Below are 14644 nucleotides of genomic sequence, written 5' to 3'. Positions count from 1 at the left end.
TCACGTTCATCCCACTTTCATCCCATGTTCATCCCACTTTTCACACTGCCCGAAATTCGGCCTTCTCATTTCCCATATAACTCTTCACCTTTGATCTCTTCTTATTGACTCTATTGTCTTGTTCTTCACTCTAAACAATGTCTTCGGTGCCCTTAGGTGAGATAATTTATATTGCAGTCAAGCCTATCTTCAAGATCTACTTGATCATAGGCGTGGGATTTATGCTAGCTAGAATGAAGATTCTTACTGTGGATACATCGAAGAATATCTCTTCTATGGCAGTGATCGTTTTGCTACCCGCCTTGGCATTTGCTAAGATCGTCACCAACATCTCAGATTCAGACGTTAAGCAGATTTCAACCATCGTCATCGTTGCTTTCTTCTTAATGTTTGCCGGCTCTATAGGAACTTTTCTAATAGGTGTCGCTTTAGGGAGTCCCAAGGAGTGGTACGGTGGATTACTCAGTTGTGGCTTATTGCCTAATATTTCAGATCTTCCTATTGCATATCTTCAATCAATGGAGACTTCCGATATTCTACAGGATGTTGATAAGGGAGTCTCTTATGTATGTATATTCTTAGCGCTTCAAATGATGGTTCAATTCAATTTTGGAGGCTTTAAATTGATCGAGTTGGATTTTCGTGCTAAGCTTAATGAGGCTGAGGCTGAGGAGTCTGGGGAAGCTGGAGTTGGTGGTGAGGCTGGGGTTGATGGATATGATGAGGAGGCTGCCATAGAGTCGTCTGTGCCTGGAAGACGTGAACGACCCGAACCACCCGAACCACCTGAAAATGTGGCAGAGAAGACTTCCCCGGTAGCCAGTGGGGCTAAAGGAACCTCCGATGATTCTACAAACACTTCGGACACTCTAGAAAAGACCCCAGGGTCTCTAGAACAGCCTCTAGGATCTCTAGAAAAGACTCCAGGGTCTCCTGATGCCGATGCAACACATATAGATGGCCCTTCTAGCTCCTCTAACACCCAAATCTTTCCATCACAGTCTTCTGCAGACTCCATGTCGTCTCTAGACTCTCTTATAGACAACTCCTCCATCAACCCACGCAAGCTTCACCCATTACGTTCCAATGCCCTATCTAGAATTGGTTCTGTTGTCTCTAGACTTAGTTATACTACTGCTCTTTCTAGGAAGGCTAGTGTTCCTGATTCTATCCTCAGTACCCGTACAGACCGTACGAGACCTGCCGAAAACATGGACGATATAGTTAGGGTGTATTCTAGATTCAGCCAGTTGAAGAAGGAGCGTCAGACCAACGAGTCTCGTCGTCAACCTCCTTCTTCTGAGTCCACCACCTCGTCATCCAGCTCGTCGCCATCGTCTCCGTCGTCTCCGTCATCTCCGTCGTCCACTTCTAATCGCTTAAACATCCCACGCTCCTTCTGGAATCAGAAAAAGTACGAACTACACCTAATTGGTCAGTTTTCTCGACGTCTACCGCATATTCTAAGACATTTCAACTACTTTGAACTTCTTAAGAACTCCATAATAGTTCTCATATCGTCTACTATGAAACCAGCATCTATTACAATCATTTGCAGTATTGTGGTATGTATGGTTCCATGGTTAAGGGCTCTTTTCGTCGAGAATAAGAGTCTTCACATTCCAAATGCTCCAGATGGAGAGCCTCCTCTCTCATTTCTTATGGATTTCGCTTCATATTTAGGTGCTGCTGAAGTTCCTATTGGTCTATTACTACTTGGTGGTACAATTGGACGTCTTTCTTTGAAAAAACTCCCCCACGGAGTCTGGAAAACTCCCGTGGGTGTCACTTTTTTCAAGTTGTTCATTTTTCCTATCATCGGTTGCGCCTTGAACTCCAAACTTAACAAGGACGGTTTATTCTACAATGAACGCATCTTGTATTTCATTTGTAACGTCAATTTCTGTCTTCCCCCAGCAACCTCTTTGATCTATATCACTGCTTTCTACACTCCTGTCGGCAGTACTTCAACTCTACAGATGGATTGCTTGGCTATAACCTACATTTTCCATTATATCTGCTTGGTGGTTTGTCTACCTTTTGTTACTACTTACACCATGAAGGTTTCGTTAGGTTACTGAATGGTTTATATAATGATATAACTAGATGCGTGGGATATAATTAGAATTTCATTGATTGTACCTAGATGCGTGGGATGTAATGTTGTTTTTTTACTGCTGGCGCATCCTTACACCGATATAACACTCTTCCGTGTTGATCTATTCTACCCACTACATGCTCTCTCTCTCTCTTTATCTAATTATCCATATATTTGTGCGTCTAATTGATGGAATTGACCAGTGTCGTTGATCTGGTACTGTTTTGTTTATTGATACAAATTTGAAGCTCTTGGTGAATCATCGACCAGCTAGTCTGTCAATCATTCAATTTATTGCTTAGTTCTGCTTGCTCAGTTCTGCTTACTTGGTTATTTGACTACTCAGTTATTTGGTTACTCGATTATTTGATTACTCAATTGATCCATAACTCGATTACTGGTTATTCAATCTCCTATATTATCATTTGATTACGTAATCACTTGACTACTCAATTGCTCTGTTAGTTGATTACCCGACCAATTTATTACTTGATTACTTGATCACCCGTCTTCTTGGTTGCTCAATTCCTCAATCATCTGACTACTTGATTACTCGATTGCTTGATTACTTGATTAACTTGTTACCCATTCATTGTTTGCTTACGTAATCACTTGTTATTTGGCTACTTGCTTACTTGGTTACTCTATCATCTGATTACTCTACCATCTGATTGCTCTATCATCTGATTACTCACTTACTCGTAACTCGTATCTTGTAGTTTCGATGTTAATCAACATCTCATTTCCCCTCAAGCTCTCCAGAATCTCCATCTACCTCCTTATCACATGGCTCACTATTTTGCTGCTCTTTCCGTGGTTTATTATCACCTATATTCGCTTTTATAGAGCCCTTATACCCAATCCTTTGGTTCAACATGACCTCGAATTTGACTATGTGTTCAAAAATAGAGGTCCGTTTAGAACCGTCAACTCGTTTGAGTTCATGAACAAACTTTCTGATGTGTATAGAGGAGATAGTGCCATGAGAAGAGATTCGGATCTTCAGCTTAATAGTTTAGGTCACTTTGAAATCACTTTGAAATACGTCTATCGACGTATTCATTACGGAAACGATGATTTAATTGGCTTCCGGTTCTCTTTACTTGATGATTCTCTTCTCAATAATGAGCTTAGACCCTGGCAATTAAATCCTAATGTAGTTGACTTGAAGGAGAAACATGCCAAGTTGTGGCCAATTACTGACAACTTGAAAGGTGTCACCAGGTTTGGCAGGCAGACCAATCGTTTTGGCCGAGACGTCATTGATTGGCCTATGAAGCGACTTATGGTTGAAGAAACCACCACCAATACCAACTTGAATGCTGCTTTGAGGACTGATGCGGATCCTAAAATCGCCTCAAACAGCAAAACACTTCCCTTCTGGATCAGCTTCCTTTCTAGTGGACGATCTACCGCTTCAGAAGTTGAAGATGATCCATCCATATTTCCTGATGGAGTCTACTATACGGGAACTCGTTGGTTCCCTATAGAACGGCCTTTGGACCTTGTTCCGGCCTTAGTTAAACCCTTTTTCCCGACTTTCATAGTTGACTGGTTTAACCTTGACAGACATCATTCCTCTACTTTGCTCAGGGTTCGATTTCCAGTTCGTGAAGTTCTTTCTGGTGATATCGATCTGGCCCAGTTGGTTCTCGATAGTCAACATATTAAACTCGTCGTGGAGTTTGCCAATCCTGACATCTATATAGATTCTGCTTCGTTGGAGTTTACCGTTCAGTTCAAAGGCTTTAGGTATTATTTGTATCATTATCCAGGATTCTTCATGGTTATTGGTGTCTTTTCATTTTGGATGTTCTCTTCTGCCATTTGTATGGTTGTTAGTTATGGGATGTTTTGGTATTGGAGATAAGCATGAGGTGGTGGTAGATCACTACTTACTACTTACTTACTTAATTACTACTTAATTACTTACTCACTAATTACTTACTCACTTACTTATTTAATTGCGACTTAATTACTACCTTCTACGTGCTTCCTTATTTAATTGCTATCTACTTACTCACTATCTACTCAATGACTTCATTACTACCTACTTATTTAACTGCTTATTCAATTACTATCTACTTACTCACTATCTACTCAATTACTTACTCACTAATTACTCACTTACTCACTTACTCACTTACTTACTTAATTACTTACTCACTAATTACTTACTCACTTACTTATTTAATTGCGACTTAATTACTACCTTCTACGTGCTTCCTTATTTAATTGCTACCTAATTGGTACCTACTTACTTAATTACATAGTCACTTACTTATTTACTTACTCACTTACTTACTTATTTAATGACTTAATTAGTGACTTCGTTGCTACCTAATTATTTAACTGCTTATTTGATTACTACCTACTTACTTACTACCTACTTAATTACTACTCACTTACTACTCACTTACTTACTCTTACCAAAGAGTTTATGAAATGTCAATTAATTATGCTAATGCTAATACCCATCAATATCTTCCACCGATAAATTAGGAATCTCTTCTTTCAACTTATCAACCATATCTTCATAATGTGACTCAGCCAAACGATTATATATGAATCTCTCAAACTCGGAAACGCAGAAGTTGAACTCGTAAATTGCATTGGCGAATTGGGAGGATGAATGAAGGACAGTATCAGAGTCGACGAGGTCTGTTCTGCTTGTTTCAGCCATGTTGGGGCTACTTCTAGCGGAGAAATAGATGGCAGAATCTGGAGTAGCAGCTCGATTGTCAGAACCACCAAATTTAATTGCTGTCTGTAAATGAGGAAGATTGTCTGCTCTTACGTCGATGTCAATATCCACGTCAACATCGAGATTAATGTCGACAGAGTCGATTTCTAAGTCCATTTCCGAGCCTACATTCACTTTGGGTAACCTTGGATGACTGTTGCATACAAAGGTTGAGTCCTTAAGGAAAGGTCTACAATGTAAAGTGTTCAAATCGTGCAACGACTGAAACTTGGCTATTAATTTGGCATCATTGGTCACCAATTGGAACCGATAAGGAGCTTTTGACACTTCTGTTGACTCGAAATTGAACTCTGGTGGAACAAACTTGAGGCTGTGTGTCTTCTTATCGTTCTGAAGACGTTGAACAGACATAATGAACTTCCTAGAAGAAGTAAATTGGTCCAAGTAATCTAGAGAAGACAGGGATGACTGTGACGACGATGTGGAGTTCATCGATGACAGTAAAGAAGGTGAAGATGACTTGGTAGAGGTTGAAGGGGAAGAGCTTGCAGAGCTCGATATCCGAGGAGGCGAATGTAAGAGAGTCTCAAAGTCATCCTCGGCAATTCTATGAAGAAGAGGAGTTGACGTCGACCGAGGAATTCGTGGCCCTGTGTGGCGTGGCACAGTAGGCTTTCTAGGCACTTCAGAACGCCTCTTTTCTACTAATCCCTCCTTCTTCTTGTGCCCAAAAAGCTTACTCATCCAGCTAGGAGCAAGTCTCAATGACAGTTTGGACTGGGAGCATGCTGGTGTCAACTGGGATGTCTTTGAGGAGTTCTTAAGAGTGCCAATCGACGCCAGACTCGACCTGGATGATTCTGGAAGAGACACTGTTGACTCGTCGATATTTCCGGCGTTCTCAATGCTCTCACTGCTCTCGCTCTCAACATCCTGTAGAGCCAAATTGGCACACGAATAAGCAGCATCATCAAGGATTTCATACGGTAACATCCGTACAATCTCCTTTTTGCCATTACTTGTAGCCTCTGTAGCCTTAATGACCATCCTTTTGGTTGCAAGTGGATCTGTAGGTTTAAAATGGACTTCCTTGGTGAGTTGGTATGTCCTCTCAAGCTCATTATTCATCATCTCAACTAGCTTACTACGGTTAAATAACGTCTTTGTCGATATATCAAGAGAATCAACACCAAGCACCTTCCACACCACAAATCTAATGTAATAGCATCGAACAAGAGAAAGATAGTGCCCAAAAAACCTCGAAAATAGTTCCCCAGAAACTAGTTCCAGCCCAAGAGATGATTTCAAATAGACGTGATCACGTGATATAATATCATGTGTGTTGTCACACGTGACCTCTGGTATCGAATCCCAACACTGGTATAAAATGGACAATGCTCGAAGTTCCAAAGCAATACTACGGGAATGAAGTAACTTCATCCATACATCAATCCAGAATTGCCAGTCAATGCATGAATCATGGTCTTGAACATTCTTCACGAGGTCGATAAATAGAGAAAATACTTGGTCCACCATGAACGTCTCCAATATGCGAGTTTGGCACACCAAAAGCTTGAGAACATTCTCGAATGATTTAATGACTCCTCGAATAAGCAGTGGCTCTGCTGGTCCCCGTGGATTCACTAGAAAGTCCCTAAGCATCCGGGAAAGTTTGTCAGTGGCTGTATAACCGGTTCCTGGAGGTATGTGTGGCTGAAGTGTTTGTGGCTGAGGTGTCTGTGGCGGTGTATTTGTGGCTGAGGCATTTGGTGAAGTGCCGGCGGAAGCGATTCCTCCCGGGATTGTGGCATTGGCATTAGCCAAGCTTTGTTGTCGTTCCTGCTTCTTTTGTATTAATTTCTGATGAATCTGGAAGTTGGCAATTTCGTAAATATGGGTCAGAAGACACATAAAGCCGGGTAATGCGAAGACTTGATTCTCAGAGATATCAAAAGAAGGGTTTTTGTCAGCCAAATACTGAGCCACGGCGATTAAATAGTGTCTCATAAAAGAGCAGAAAAGATCTATATTGTCCAAAGAAGCCCAACGACGACACCAGGGACCACGGGTCTCATTAATACCCTTGATCTTCTGTTGAGGAGGATTAATAGAGTTGAGAAAGTCTTTCTCAATCTTAAAACGAGTCTTTCGAGGTTCGTTGGTCATTAACTCCTGAAGATATGGGGGGAAAATCGGTATCAGTTGATCTAGAGCAGCAAAGTAAGAGTTTGTATCACGTGTGGCTTGGTCATGTGCCTTCGAATCGTGTTCAATCGAATCACGTGATTGAGAAGTTTTGATAGGGAGTTTATTATTGGCACAGATATCATAGATCAAACGATAATGACTTATTTTTGTGTTTAGGAGAAATGTAAGACCATGCGAAATGTCAGGAAGACGAAAAAAGGCGTATGCAAAGACTTTTCCGGCAAAAGCATTGATAGACAAGGTCACGTGCTTGGCTGAAAGAAGAGTGATGGAAAACTCCAAAGTATGCAGAAGCAAGGAGTTGTGCAAAGTAAGCGAAGGAGAAGCGGGTAAGTTGAGAAAAAGATAGTTCCACTCGGGGCGGGCTATTATACGAGAGATGCACTCCAAATAGCAGCCCTTATCGATAGAAGCAAGATGAGGATAGTTTGATTGGTGTACGGATGTTATCAGAGCCGACCACCATTTAAGAAGGATGGAAACAGTAGGAAGGAGGTCATTTGGTGCAGGATCAGTCCGAAGGGAAGAAGATGGATCCCTTAAGAAGGGAAGAAGCACCAAGCGAAGGATATTAGTCTTGGCAGTGGAGTACTTTTTGGCAGAATTGAACTTTGTTAGTGCGTGGCTGAGTTTTTTGAGATGGTGGAAGGAAGAACTGGACTTTGAAGATCGGATGGGCGAAGATTTCATGTAGAATGATGGCAAGCTGAAAAAGCTGCTAGGTTGATGAGCAGCTTGAACTAGTTAGCAAGTTGATAGAGGAAAAAAGGAAAGAATAAGAAGAAGAAGAAAGTAAGAGTTCTAAAAATGGTCAAATCTAAATATAGATGGTGTACGGATGTGACTTAAGGCTGCTCGTCTAAAGGTAGGAAGGATGTTGATTCGTGATGTCACGTGATAAATATCACGGTTTATGTATAAGAATTACAGAGTATAAAGAATGCTAGAGATTGAATAACCCTTCACCTGTAGTTTAAGATCGTCCTCTTTCCAGAGTAAGAACTCTCGGTGGTCGGAGCAGTGCTGGTAGAATCTGGACCAAACATCATCGACATCGTTTTGCCGTCTCTTGCGTCGATCGTCGTTGATTCGTCTATCGACGCAGTAAACGACGATTCGCGGTATCCACGATGGCGGCGTGAGTGATGATGGCGGCGTGCTCCGCGGTGGGCCGACGCCGACGGAGCGGAGGAAGAAGGCGTAGTCATTCCGGCCGCCTGAGGACCCGAAGGAGCGGCCGCGACGGCATGGCGTCTACGCGAATGAACCGCGGTGCTGGTTAAGGATTGCATCAAGATATCGTAGTCGAGCGGAGTGGTCATATCTAGGCGCAGCTCCTTGATTTCCGAGCGGAAGTTGTCTCCGAACAACTCTAGCATTGCCTGATGCTGAGAAAGAAGGCCTTCGGGCACTATGAGACCATGCAATTTCAAAAGGCGGCATAAAAGGCCGACCAGACCGTTCAAGCATTGCTTGAGATCCCGCGAATCGGTTTGATATTCGGGAAGAGGCTCATCGTTGGCGGCGGCCATTTCGACCTCGCACGATTTGTCTGAGAAGACGCGGTACTGGCCCATGCCGCCGTTGACGGGTGAGTCAACGGTTCCCGCAAGGACTCTGGATAGGTTGCCGAACAATGCGCTGGATGCGATCGATGGCAACGATACGTTGTCGCGGAGGTTTTGATGGATGAGAGCCTCAAGGCCGACCAATTCGTCGTGCTGCTTGAGGAGCTGCCGGATGGCATTTTTCACGGGCGAGAGTTTGACCACCGCGGTCCGCTGGATCTCCGACCGATTCATGAGAGTCGGGAAGGTCATGTAGGTGACGTAGGTAGCCTCTTCTGTCCATAGAGTTGTGGCAGAGCTGCTTCCTGGGAGACGGCGGACCACCACGAACGCATCTAGGCGGGAGGTGGCGGCAGCGCCGGCGGTCGCGGTCGCGGTGGTTCTTGCGCCGGTCGTGGCGGCAACGGTGGCAGCCCCATTGGTGGTAACCGCGGCAGCAATTGCGGCGGCAGAGCCTCCTAGGGCAGCGGCTCGCTTCTTCTGCACCGTCTTGACATGAAGGTACCTTCCGAAAGGAGTATCACCCAGCAACTTGGCGGCCTCTTCATCGTTGCTGATGATCCGCGATCCCGGATACAAGCGAATCAAGCGGTGATTGATAGATGTGATATGCTCGTAGGGAAGGCCCTCATAGATAAACTGCTTACCGCGGATCGACTCGGGAAATCCAAAGCCGATAAAGGAGATCTTGAAGAATGTGGGGTCCAAGGAGTCGGTGGTCTGCATGGCGGCATAGAGATGAGAGAGTTCTCCGTGGCTGTAGCTGAGTCCCTGTAAATCGTAGTTGTAGCGCTCATAGGCGGATACCAAATCCTTGTAGACCGCCACCGCCTGTTCCAGACGGTTTCCGCGGGCGAACTGGGCGGAGATGATTCTGTAGAGCTCCGCTTTTCGGCGGAACATTGTTTGGCGGGGAAACGGAGGATTGTCGCTTGGCGGTAAGTAGGCGGCGGTATCCCAATCATAGGTGTCGGCCAACAACTGGAGCGACAACGCCGCCTGGGTATAGTTCTCCTTGCCCAGGTTGGACTCGTACATGTCGGCGACGAATGATTGGAAGAGTTCAGGCCGATCAACGTCCAGCAAGTAGCCGGAAATCTTGAGCTTGTAGAAGGTTCGGTCATCATCAAACTCTGCGCCGTCGGGGATGGATTGTAGTCCGGCAAGGGTGTCCAAATAAGAGGCGATAGTTTCTGTGAACTCCGACACCGTCGACTCCGAAACGTCTTCCACGTCCAGCTTGTTGGCGGCCCGCCGTAATTCGGTAACAAATGCTTTGATTTCGGCCGCCTCAGGTCTGTACTTATTGGCGGCCCGCTTTTCAAACACGTCGTAGAGCGCGGAAATACACTGCTGTTCGAGAGCGAAGAGCGAGTCCGACTCCGCGATTTCCCCCGCGATGATCGACCAGAACACCGCCGCTCCGACGTCTCTGCACCGCGCATTCCGCTGCATACAGAAAAGGAAGAGATCCGCCAACAGCGAGGAGCCACTGTAACCGACGATATCTCTCTGTCGACCTGCAAAGCGGTTGATTTGGAACCGCTGAAAATCTTCGGGAGAGGCGGGATCACCAAGCGAGTCCCATAGCTTGGCCACCAAGTCAGCGGCGGGAGTCCGCAAGTCTCCTGTAAGTTTGAAACATCCTTTTCGGGGAATGGCGGCGAGGTGCTCCAAGGAGGCGGGCTGCGAAGTCGCGGTGACAAGAAGCGTGCTTATAAACTGTGCGGCGGAGGTAATGGCGGAGACCGAGATGCGGAGGTTTAGGCCTGATAGAAGGTCTGCGGAGGCGGAGGCTGAGACTGAGACGGCGGCGCTCGCGGCGGAAGAGCCTCCATCAAAGTCGGCAGAGTCCCCGTCGGCGGAATCTCCATCGGCGGAGTCACCATTGGCTGCGGCCTCCATCATCGGCTCCACCAACTCCAAACTCTGTTCCACGGCGTAAACCATCATCGCCTGTAGTGACAACCACCGTGTTCCTGGGTAGTGTTCGGCAGTGACCTGGGCCCTAAGAGCCTCAACGAAGCTCCGCAACTCTTCAGCGGAGTTCAAGGCAATTCCTGGTGGGCCCAAGAACTCGTTGAGCGGAGCATAATTGGCCATAGCGGCCTCGTAAGTGTCGGGCGCCGCCAAGTATTTCCGCACGTCGGCCCGACAACTGCGGGCGATCTCGGCGGAGAAGGCGATCAGAACCGAAAACTCGACAAGGACTTCGGCGAACGACTCGTCGCTGACGATGGAGTCCATGGTGTATTCGGTAAACGGATAACTATTCGGGAAGAGCTGCGTGTAGGCGCGCTTTGGCTTGAGAAGTCCCGCCTGGCGGCAGTGGTCGCGGTAGCGGTTGAATAGGCGGCAAAGAACTGGGAGACACCGCACCAAGGTGAGGTACAAGGCCTTTGTCGTGTCCGAGTTGGCGCGGGTCCGGGCGCGGGCGCGCGCGCGAAGATGGGCGGGGGTGTGGACGCCCACCGCGGGGTCCCCGCAGTCCCCGCCAGAAGCGGCCGAAAGCACCGCGAGAAGGATTCCGAGAGAAAGTCGGGAACACTCTAAGTCAATGACGGAGTTGTTAAGAACGCGGAACGCCAACTTGAAGGCGGTCACCAAGATAAGTTCACAAGAGGTCTGGGAGCCACGGCGGAGAATGAATCCCGCTAAGAGGCGGCGGACGAAAAGAAGTTTACTGATGAGGACGCGGTGTTCGCGGGTTCGGCGGCGATTGGCGAGAGCGTTGCTGCCGGGGTCTTCAAAGGAGGCCATGCCGCGAAGACCCGTGGAGTCGGCCCAGGCAACGGCGAAGGTGGCAAGTTCGGAGATCTGGAACAAGTGGCGAAGAACGTCCAAGTAGAGTTCAAGCCCCTCGAGAATGAGCAACTGGTCTGCCGCCAGGGTGTCCCGAGTACTAGAGAGGAAGGCGGTGACAGCGTTGACAAAGCGGTAGCCCTGAGTGACGAACTCGGAGCGGTGATGAATACACACGTCGGCGATTTTGAGAATGAGCACGGAGACGCGGCATAACGCACGGCCTGTCGAATTCCAAGTGGTGTCGAAGGCGGAGAAATGCGCGGTCATACGGGATAGAAGAATTTCCCCTATGCGCGGAAGCGCCGCCTTGTAATGCACCATGAATTGGTTAAACAGGACGACATTGTCGGGATGGCGGGCGATGGTGACATCGAGGATATGGACAAGGGCCTCGAAAGCGGCGGTCTTGAGTTTCGGCTGATTGGTGGTGATTGAGTGGTCAAAGATTCGCACGAGTTGGAAGAGAAGCAGCGGAAAGAACTTGGTGAGTGTCGGGACGTCACAGCGGCGGAAGCGCGAGAGGAGAGAAATCAGGGAGACAGCGGAGGTGTCGGAGGCGGCGGCCCCGACGGCGGTGATCGTACGGTTTTCGGCGTTTCCGTTAACAGCGCGCGCGATGCTCGGGGAGCCCGCGGAGACCCAGTTCAAAACTGCTTCGGCAGCGGGATCCACGTTAAATGTGACGCCGACATACTCAAGATCAAATTCAAGCGCTCCGATCCCAGTATTGCCAGATCCGACAATATCCACCCGCTGGGTCTTCTTTATGAACAATCCAGTATCAAAGACACTTCGTTGTGACCGCAAGAGGTACCTTCCGCGGCCAAGAAGAGCGCCGTTTGCATATACATCGAGGTAGAGATAATCCTTGTCGGGGAAAGCGTGCGGGCTGGCGGCCTTTGCGGCTTTCGCGGCATTGGCGTCATTGGCGCCCTTCGCGGTCTTCGCGGTCTTCGCGGCACTGGCGATGCCCGAAATCTGAACCACTTCATTAAGACTTTCGGTAGGAGCAAGAGAAAGAAACTGCCACGAAGACCTGGTAGGTTCGTTGGCTCCGCCTGCAAAGCGGATCCGCGGGGAAGAGGCGCGGAGTTCAATGGTAAGGAAGGTTTTTTCTCCGAAATTGACGCCAAGGTCGCCGAACTTGGAGACGCGGAGGTAGACGAGCTCCGTGGGCGGCGATAGAGGGTTGAAGGAGATGGTACCGATGGATGCAATGGCGGCAGATAAGGTGGTGGGTGCTGCGGGGGCTGCGGGGGGCGCGGGGGCGGAGATACTACTAGCAGCATTGGCACCGTCGGAAACGTCGGCGCCAAACCGTGGAGCTGTCGGAGATGACAAAGTGGAGAATCCCGAATCGGCGTCGGCATCACTTGCGTCATCGCTGGCGGCATCAGTGTCGGCGTCGGCCTGAGCCACCGTCTCTTCCTTGAGTTCCTTGATCGACAAGATCAACGTCTCTGCCCGCGGATTGACCGCCACACCCTTGTCGGAGCCGCTGATAATCCGATCAACCAATTCTCCCCAACCGGAGTTGGCCATTGCCATAGACATTGCCATTTTCTGGTTGATTCCTGGATAAAGCGCGGAGATGTCCTGCGGCTGACCTTTTCCGCCGATCATGTACGAGCTGAAGAGCTTAATGACAAAGCGGTGCGCTTCTCCCGACGCCAAGTGGCCCTTTTTGCGGGAGAAAACACGAGAGATGTCGGCGACACCGGCGCAAATTCCCTTCCGAATCGACTTTAGAGCGGCGGGGTCTTTTTTTTTGTTGGCGGCCAAGCGGATGCGCTCTGTCAGAATAGCCACTAAGTAGATCTTCCCCGACACCAATTCGGAGGCAGGAAGGTTTGTGAACAAGGCAGCGCTTAAGTTGTCTAAAAACACCTCCTGGTCGGGATTGATGGTGATGGAGAATGCCTGGGTTAGCCGCCGCTTGGCGGTCCGCAAATACATCAAGGCGGTCATCCCGTCATAGCCTTTCGGGACCACGGCGGAGGAGCCCGAGACTTCTTTAAAATCGATGAGGATGTTGGAGGCGGGGATGGCGGAAAACTTGCGGTTCCTTTCGGGGACGAACGAGATCGCGTGGCTAAGAAGCGGGTAGTTGGGGGAGAGGGCGCCGAGGAGTTGATTCTGGGCGATCTTTGCCGGGGTACTGGCGGGGGTACCAGCGGGGGTTCTGGCGGGGTTTTCATTGGCGGCGGAGGTACCGGCGGGGGAACCCGTCGCGCTTTGATCAAACAACTCGGCGGTCTTCTCATCACGACTCAAGATTGAAGCATTTCCCGACGAGTCGCCCGACCGTGCACTCGTTTTTCGATCGCCGCGGTTGATTTTACCGCCGCTTGACGCCATAAGCTTGGCGATTCGGTTGAATAATAATATGAGGTTCTTTCGGGCTAGGCCCTCTTCAAAGCGGGTAAGTAAACCATGAGTCAGGTTGACGCGGAGGTCGTCTAACTCATCGAAAATGTCGACAAGTTTGGTAAAGAAGTCAAAGTCATTGCGGGCATAAAGAGCGAACATGACGGTGGAGAGGTTCTTCATTTGAAGTGTGATCTCGCCAATGAGGTCGGCGGTGTCGGTGGTGTCGGCGGTGTCGGCAAATGGATTCGCGGAGACACCTGCAGTCCCCGCGGCGATGGCTCCAAAAGGAACGGCGGGCCGCGCTGGTTTCGCACTCTCCGCGGAACTGAACGAACTCATCGAGTCAAGATCGGCGGTATCATCCACTATCAAATTTCTGGTGTCGTCGGCGGAGAGAGAATTGGACGATATAGAAGCGCTGGCGGTCATGTCTGCGGTCTTGGGAGAGTCGGGCCGCTCCAACTCTTCTACTTTTAGACAACTGAAAGGAACGATTGAGACAGAGATTCTGTTTTCGGGTAATCTGGAGAGATCAGAGACTGCGGAGGAGAAGTCGGATGGAACTGGTTGAGAGATGACATAGCCGCGACCGAAGGTGTCGGTGGTTGAGGCTTTGGCGGAGGTTTCGGAGGAGGTGGGTTTTGCGGCCAACTCGTCGAGGCCCGCGGCATCAAGCCCCGCCGCCTCAAATAAATACACATGGTCTCCAGGATAAACGTTTCGGACACACTTTGCCAGACGACGTCTTGTCACTTCGGAGGAATCATCGCCGCCATTTAGAGGAAGAAACGGTCTAACGACTTTGGCATAGACCAACGAAGGTAGCGGATGCCAGGCGGTCATTGATGTTCAATAAGGAAAAGACAAATAGATTCAGTTGAAAGTCCTGAA

The 14644-nt window shown here is 48.3% G+C and overlaps 2 protein-coding genes across 2 annotated transcripts; one reads left to right on the top strand and one right to left on the bottom strand.

The window, feature by feature from the left end:
- Nucleotides 1-137: 137 nt before the first annotated feature.
- FOA43_001805 (uncharacterized protein) lies at nt 138-3968 on the top strand (the record flags this gene model as incomplete). Its single annotated transcript, XM_038922112.1, has 3 exons — nt 138-1962; nt 2064-2073; nt 2945-3968. 3 exons carry the CDS (start codon nt 138-140, stop codon nt 3966-3968), a joined length of 2859 nt encoding a protein of 952 aa, XP_038778040.1.
- A 597-nt stretch (nt 3969-4565) lies between these two features.
- On the bottom strand, nt 4566-14596 carry FOA43_001804 (uncharacterized protein; the record flags this gene model as incomplete). The annotated part of the gene is made up of 4 exons (XM_038922111.1): nt 4566-7286; nt 7569-7619; nt 8279-10941; nt 12664-14596. The coding sequence occupies 4 exons, from the start codon at nt 14594-14596 to the stop codon at nt 4566-4568; spliced, it is 7368 nt and encodes a 2455-aa protein (XP_038778039.1).
- Between the last annotated feature and the right edge of the window lie 48 nt (nt 14597-14644).

Source organism: Brettanomyces nanus, chromosome 1 (assembly GCF_011074865.1).
Source record: "Brettanomyces nanus chromosome 1, complete sequence".
NCBI lineage: Eukaryota > Fungi > Ascomycota > Pichiomycetes > Pichiales > Pichiaceae > Brettanomyces > Brettanomyces nanus.
The sequence above is the reverse complement of the archived record's forward strand: the minus strand, read 5'-3'. Positions and strand labels throughout refer to the sequence as shown.